This window comes from Phoenix dactylifera, chromosome 5 (assembly GCF_051530095.1).
Source record: "Phoenix dactylifera cultivar Ajwa chromosome 5, Ajwa_hap1_PhDact_Kaust_v1.1, whole genome shotgun sequence".
In the NCBI taxonomy this organism is placed as follows: Eukaryota; Viridiplantae; Streptophyta; class Magnoliopsida; order Arecales; family Arecaceae; genus Phoenix; species Phoenix dactylifera.
This window is the reverse complement of record NC_143194.1, coordinates 21254762-21262037: the sequence shown is the minus strand read 5'-3', so window position 1 is coordinate 21262037 and position 7276 is coordinate 21254762. Positions and strand designations below refer to the sequence as shown.

The 7276-nt window shown below is 37.1% G+C and overlaps 1 protein-coding gene across 5 annotated transcripts; it reads left to right on the top strand.

Moving 5' to 3' along the window:
* Positions 1–2887: 2887 nt before the first annotated feature.
* Positions 2888–7072, top strand: LOC103717219 (exosome complex exonuclease). 5 transcript variants are annotated; one of them, XM_088721814.2, is made up of 3 exons: positions 2888–3045; positions 4312–6410; positions 6552–7072. In XM_088721814.2, the coding sequence occupies exon 2, from the start codon at positions 4687–4689 to the stop codon at positions 5941–5943; it is 1257 nt and encodes a 418-aa protein (XP_088577940.2). In that variant the 5' UTR covers positions 2888–3045; positions 4312–4686; the 3' UTR covers positions 5944–6410; positions 6552–7072. The 5 variants fall into 5 exon arrangements, with proteins under 5 accessions (XP_088577940.2, XP_008803748.4, XP_088577938.2 ...); XM_008805526.4 differs by having other exon boundaries at positions 6543–7072; XM_088721812.2 differs by having other exon boundaries at positions 4312–6444.
* The last annotated feature ends 204 nt before the right edge of the window (positions 7073–7276 follow it).

Here is a 7276-nt window from a genome sequence, read left to right as displayed (position 1 = left end):
ATCAAATTGAATCCCTCAAACATGAACCATGTGTAATCCCACAAGAAAACCCAATCTCTATCACTTTAGTCTTGCTGCCCACCGCAGAGGTCAGAGCTAAATCTGACCATCTCGAGAAACAAACTCGGATAAGAACCCAACTATCAAATTCATAGAAGTGTAATCAACAACTCAACCAAATGAAGTCAAGAACTCAGTTCTTGGAACTATATCAAAATAAAACACCTCTCTCGACGCTTAGGCATACAAGAAAAGTTCATCATACACTTGTGTATTCTTTGATTTGTTTGTTGTTGAATTTTTGTGTAAAATTAGCTTGAAATGCTTATCTGAATTACTTCATTTGTTTTTGAATAATTCTTTGTATATTAAATTAAAAACAAAGACCTTGTCGAAAAAATATTATTGGATTCTTTCCTTTGTTGCGAGTTGATAGATTTACCTAGTTCTATTTATCTTCACCATAAAAGGCTACCATCTAATCTATGGAAGAGAACTGATCATAACCACACTTTACTTGAATCACTGAGGGTCGGACTCTTAGGTCAGGTCCGATTATTGTGTTTGGGTAAGTTTGGGTCCTGATCAACCTACTGACCGGCCTACATCTAGAGTCTAGACGCAGTATGGACTATTTATTCTAATCAAAGCACAATCTTACAGGCCTCAAACCAATATACTCTAAACCTATGATCAAGCCCTAATAACTACATCCCAATCAAATTGAAGCCCTCAAATGTGAACCACATGAAATCCCACAAAAAAACTCGATCGCTCAATCTTGCGGCCTGCCTCAGAATCCTACGAACCCAACTATCAAATCCATAGACATCCAAAATAGAATCAATACCTCAACCAAATGAGATTAAAGACTTAGTTCTTGGAACCAGATCGAAATGAAAGAAGGAACTTCCTCGAATTAAAACACTAATCGAAGACCAAGATCAAGTCGAGGAGTCCCTTGAAATCTTACCCGAACTTCCTCAATAGCACTGCATCTCATGCTACTTAGATTTTTGTCTTTTTATTTAAGAAAGATGCAGCTAGAGCTTTGTGGCTTGAGTACTGATGTTTTTAGTAGGGACATGTACTCTTACGTTGGTTAATTAGAGTTAGGCTTTCAGTGTTTCTAATATAGGCTTGCTAGAACCTGTCATGAAAGCCATACGCATCTTGAATGTGCTCTCAACTCTGCCATGTATCTTCTTGTATGGTTTAGCAAGCAGGGTGATAGGTATCTTAAGAGAGGATAATGTAGTTAATTTTCTGAATTCATATCACTCCCATCCTTCCATCCCATGATGGACAAGATTCCATCATCATGGTGTTGCATGAGCTTGTCATCTCTCACAAAGGGAGCTCCCACTCCTTTGTGTATGCATTGAACTGTTTTTCGAGCTCAAACAAGCCAAGCTTAAGCTAACCCTCAAATATTTTTGTTTCAAGATTGAACAAAGTTGAGCTTGCTTTTATCTAGCTCATTTCCATTTCTATCTACCAATGGTACATCGATGAAAAAGAAAGAGGAATATAAGGAAAAAAGAAATGTAAAAAGGGATATATTTGACGCCTTAGAGATGATCAAAACCCCTAAAAAAATCTTTAGATCAATTCTACTAGACCAATTTGCTATAGACCTACCATATAAGAAGGGATATTCAAAGCCTCGGTGGCCTGTGAACCCAATCATCCACAGAAGCAGCTTGACCTCTTGGATTAAGATGATATAAGGTAGGCTTTCTATGTTTAGCACAAAAGCAGTGGAATTGTCCACGGGCCTTTTGACTTCCATAAATAAATGGTTTGAAGTGCAGCAATCAATCCTTCGGCACTTTGGTGGGGGCTTATATCATCAAGTGTCAAAATGCACCCAAGGTTTAAGAATGGCGAGATATGCAACAATCCATAATTAATGGAAGATGTGCTACAGCATCCTTGTGCACGGACCCAAATCATAACAGTCAAATCTTAGTTATTTTTTCATCGTATCGTAATTAGGGTATATTAGATTACGAGATAATTTGATAGTTTGGAAAATCATTTATATGAAAAAATAATTGCCGAAAAAAATAAATTTTATTATACTTAGTTAGGAGAAAAATTACTTTAAAAATTGGTATTGGCAAAAGAGTATAATGTTTGGTTAGATGTAATCTTATACGAAAATATTGTCAAACTTCCAGCAATACTCTAAAATAAATAATTCAAATAATAATATTTTATTCTAAGCCCATTTGTTAGCCATTTATGGCCCACTTACATAAACATTATTTCGCATATTGAGATACATTTATGTGAGTTATTAGATATTTTTAAATTAATTATACATATATTAGAAAATATTTTTCTTATTACAAAAAATTTTAGTATATTTTGGTATATAAATAAATATATTAATTATTACTAAATCCTATGTTAGGTTTATTGATAACTAATAAATATTATTAATTATTTACTAATAATTTATATTTATCAATAGATATATTAATATATTAAATATAATATTATTATAACTATTATTATCAATATATTAATAATATATTAATATATATATATATTGATATAATTAATATAATAATATAATATAAGTGTGAGTATTTTCGTTAAGAAATGATATGTTCAGGTTACCTCCATTTGGTAATCCAGTATAAAAAAATAAATACTACTCCTTGATGGTATTTATTTTATATTCTCTATTAAAAAAAAATAGATGTGAGATCTATCATTTGTTTTACCATTTTTTTTAAATATGTTTTTTATGTCAAATATGATAATCCAATAAAATTTGTTTTTTTATACCAAATTATCCTCAACCAAACAGGCGGCAGGCCTTAAGATTTTTTTTTTGTAAAAAAAACAAAGCGTGCGCTATATGCAAGTTTTATCTTGGATCATTCCATCGTTACATCAACCTTTTAACCTACTACTTTCCATCGGTGAACGAGACGACGCGGTCGGACTCCTTTCGTATAAAACAGCAGAGCGCAGCCGAGCTGGGCATTTGCAACCGCTCCTCGTCAAAATCTCCCCTTCCTCCCGATCCTGGTAAGACCTTGACGACCCTTGTCTTCCCGGATTATGGTTGTCACCTTGCTTCTCCGATTCCAGTATATCTCCTACCATCCCTCGCAATGATTACTTCTCTTTCTAATCCTTCCTCTCCTCTCCTCACCAACAGCACGTCAGCATCTGTCTCTTGTTGTTTTTGCTCGATCCCAACCATCGGTCAATCAAACTAAGCATGACATCTTTCTAACCGCAACGTATCATAGATTTTTCTTTCACGAGCATGACATGCATTCTCACTGTTCGAAGAAACGCCTGACTCACTCTACTTGTTGTTACCAGCTTGTATTCGTACAGAAGTTTTAGATTTTAGTGAGCAATGACTTGTGCTCCCACGGTGCCATGGTCCTTGATCGTTTCTGGATTTAGCTGATAATAATTTGCTTGAAGTAGGATATTATCTTTTACTATTAGTTAATCTTGATTTTTTCTTTATCCTTGCGTGGTACTTAGTTGGATCTAGCTGCTAGCCAACTTGGGGGAGAAATTAGGATGGGTCTGGCGCTATGATTTCCTAGGTCGCTAAATTTAAGTGCTTGAAACTTACTTCACTATTTTGCTAGTCTCTCCTTTCTTCTATATCTTATCTTCTTTTTTACGTTGGACACTTGTTGCATGATTTGCTTTTTTTTTTTTCTTTTCTGAATGATTCCACCTGATTTTTATGTCACTAAGTAATTAATTATTTTAGATTTTATTTAGGTTTTTGAATCCTTTCACACACATTTGAAAATCTATTGCTACTTCATCAACCTATATGTTTATTGAAAGATCCACATTTTTCTGTGTCATTCCATAAAAGATCTTCATGTATTCGATATCAAAATAAGCTTCTTAGATTATGATAATAAGGACACCTCAGTCCATTATCTGTCTCCAAGTTTGCCTATAAATAGACACCATATGCATAGCAACTCATCTCATTATTAAGACTATCAACTCCCTTTTGTTTAAAAAGTCCATAGCTAATTGATTGCACAATGGTGACAGCCCTCCCCAAATATCCCGAAAACTGCAATCTTTAATAAGCTAATATTCAAATTCAATGTGTCTCATACGATTTCTAAGTGGCTTTATCAATTTACTATGCTAGCTACAAGCTTGATCAAGGCAGTCTTCTTTTTGTTGTAATTATTATATCTTTGATTGAACACATGTGAAAGTAGTTCTTGTGACAATTTTAGCTTGCTATGATAGGACAGTATCTTTTAAATGCACTCATGAGGTTTCAAATATAATTTCTAGTAATAGTTGACTCGTAGCAAGTGGAACAAAGAGAAGTTGGGTGCAAGACGGTCTGGTTCTGGTGCAGATGTGACACAAACAGGTTTGGTTCAGTCTCTTGTCAAGATACAATCCTGGCTCTCTCCATTTCAAGTCTAGTATTCTCAACAGCTCCTCATGAAGCTCTCCTCACTCATGTGGTCATTCTGCTGGTCTGAATAACAAGTGCATGTTTCTACTTGCCAAGGATGGTTCATCTCTAACAGAAAAGAAGGGGCACAATACCTTTTTGCAGATCAAGTGTCTGATAAGACTGTCTTTATGAAGGTGGTCTAAGGCATGCTGAAACTTTGGGATTGTGTGAATGAAGAATAAGTGTAGATTGTGAGAAGTACAATGTGCCACAAGATCATATCAAGTCTTGCTGCTCTCCCAGAGTCCCTAAAACAAAGGGGAGCTGGACATTATGGCCATCTGAATGTGGCATTCTACCACCATGCTGAAGAACTTGAACAAGAGTCAGTGCAGTCGGAATGGTATAAAATAGCCTATGCTAAGCTCATTAGATTGGCCCATATACTTAAAAATGTGGAGCAGATTGATGGGAGGCTCACTAACAGATACAGCAGCTCAATCATCACAGATGATCATATCATCTCCTATATGAAGACCTTCAACTCACTGGCTAAAGCCTTTATTGGATCTTCGTCAATGCAGTGTGCTTATAAGAAGGGCATCACATCGGCCGATCGATCCGTATTGGCCATGGGCTTCCATGAACCAAACAAAAGGGACTCCATGATGCTGAACTCTCTTACTAGGGTCTGTGACTTCCTGAACATCTCGGCTCAGCAAAGGAAGTCTATCCGTCTGACTGTCTGCCCACAAGTCACACAGCACCACATATGGAGGGGAGCACTTGAGCAGGTGCTTAAAGATTTGAAATATGAAATGAACTCCCTTCGATGCTGTTCTCCGACATTCCAGATGGGTGAGCAGATAGTATTGAGCTGCATCAAGTTTTGTGCCGATGCCACCTATATTTCAAGCTCTGTCTCTCCATCATGGATGCGACCAGCACCTTTAAAAAAGGTTGAGAAGCCACTGCCATCACGCAGGTGGGAGGAAGTTCTTGAGATGTTTGTGGATCTCACAAAGTGCTTAGGGCAAGAGGAAATGTTGAGTCATCATGTCTTGAAGCTTGAAGCGATGAAAGAAGGGTTGTATCAGATCAAAGATATCTTGGTCGAGAGGGATATCAGTTACAAGGAGGCCCGACGTGAAGACTGCCTGATTCAGAAGAAGTTAACCAAGAGCTTGGGCCACTCTTCCAAGTGTTTGTTCACACTACTCCTCTACTATCTATATGGCAATGTGAGAGATATTGAGATTGAGGTTTCTGGAGGGGTGTATGAAACTGATGGCAGGTTTTATTTGAGCATTGGGAAGATTGTGACTTCTTGCGATGAATCGATGGTATGGAATGGAGTGAAGCAGCTGAATAGGGCTCTTGGAGTCTTCAAGTTTGTGTGGGAAACAGCAGTTATGAAAGGGGTGTTGGAGTTGCAAGGCCACCTCTGGTGTATGGGGGCCGAGGAAAAAATTCTTACATACAGAGGTAATGTGTTTTATGTGCATGGAATAAGGCCTTGATGGATGCGGAAGTTAGTTCTCCACTAAACAGTTGGAATGAATTCTTTTCTTGGGATTGGACTTAGATGATCAGGAAAATATGACTCAGGTTGCATATCCTAGTCGAAGAGAAAGATGCTTGATTTGATGAATTTGTCAAATTTACTTGTTTTTGGATTTAAAAATGGACAGCCATAGTATAGGACCTGTAGCAAATGATAAATCGTGCAAGGAATTAAAGAGGCCCATTGTTGTTCCGTCAAGTTGTGGCAGTTGCGAGAGCTGTCTGAGGAGTCTCCAGTTTGAGTGATCTGATAATGGATTGAATAAATATTGTTCCTTGTCTCGTTTTGCCATGGAAGATACATTGTATAATGGGAATGATAATTTGAATCACTTGATGCCATTTACTACCGGGCAATATGCGTACCTTCCAAATTGCTCATATCTTGTTGTGTTGATGAACATCCTTTCAAGCTTATTAAATGGTGCGTACATTATGCCAGGATAACTTCACTACAGGTGTTCTGTCCAAGTCCATATTTCTTCTTCTACTTTCTTTTCTTTTCTTTTCTTTTCTTTTTTGAAGGGGGCAAAAAGTTCATATTTCTATTTCACAGTTGAAACAGGTGCAGAGAAGATGAGGCATTGGCTCAACACCTTCTTATTCATAGCAAATTGGAGTCTGGATCAACTGGTGACAAGCATGAGGTGGTCCGCATCAGCCAGAATCGAACATTGTGTGGGGCCATTGGAGGGCATAACAGATCTGCAGTCAGCAAATCAAACAAAATATGCTGGACTCACTCTTTTGGCTCTCATGGTTTCGGTCTTCCCTCGGTGTATCCTAAGATTTCCTGTTGTTGAGAACAATTGTAGAGGAGGGGGGAAAGAAAAGAAAATCTTCGGTTCCTTCAGATCAAGGAGGTGAGTTCCTCAACTTTGAGTTACCTTATCAATTTCGGAACTTCCAGAATTAAGTGATGGGCATCACACTTTGTTAGAGTTGCAAGACCATACTTGGTGAGTAGGGATAATAATAGGGCTCTAACATATAAAGAACTGCTTCTTTGTAAACAGGATCAGACTCTAACCATGTAAAAGAACATAATCAATTCCTTATTATTTTTAATCTGTTTTTCAGAAGCCAGCATCTGCTAGTTTTGCACCTAACAAAATGATAAGAGAGCCTTGTCGTTCCGATTTCATTATATTTCATTCATTGTGATGTGTGGGTATAAATATTTGCATATATTGTGATAAATGTGTCTATAAGGATTATGTGTCATCAAGCAAGCTTATCAATACGTGATGATATTGTAGCATGTCTATTATCACCAGAAGAGCAATACAT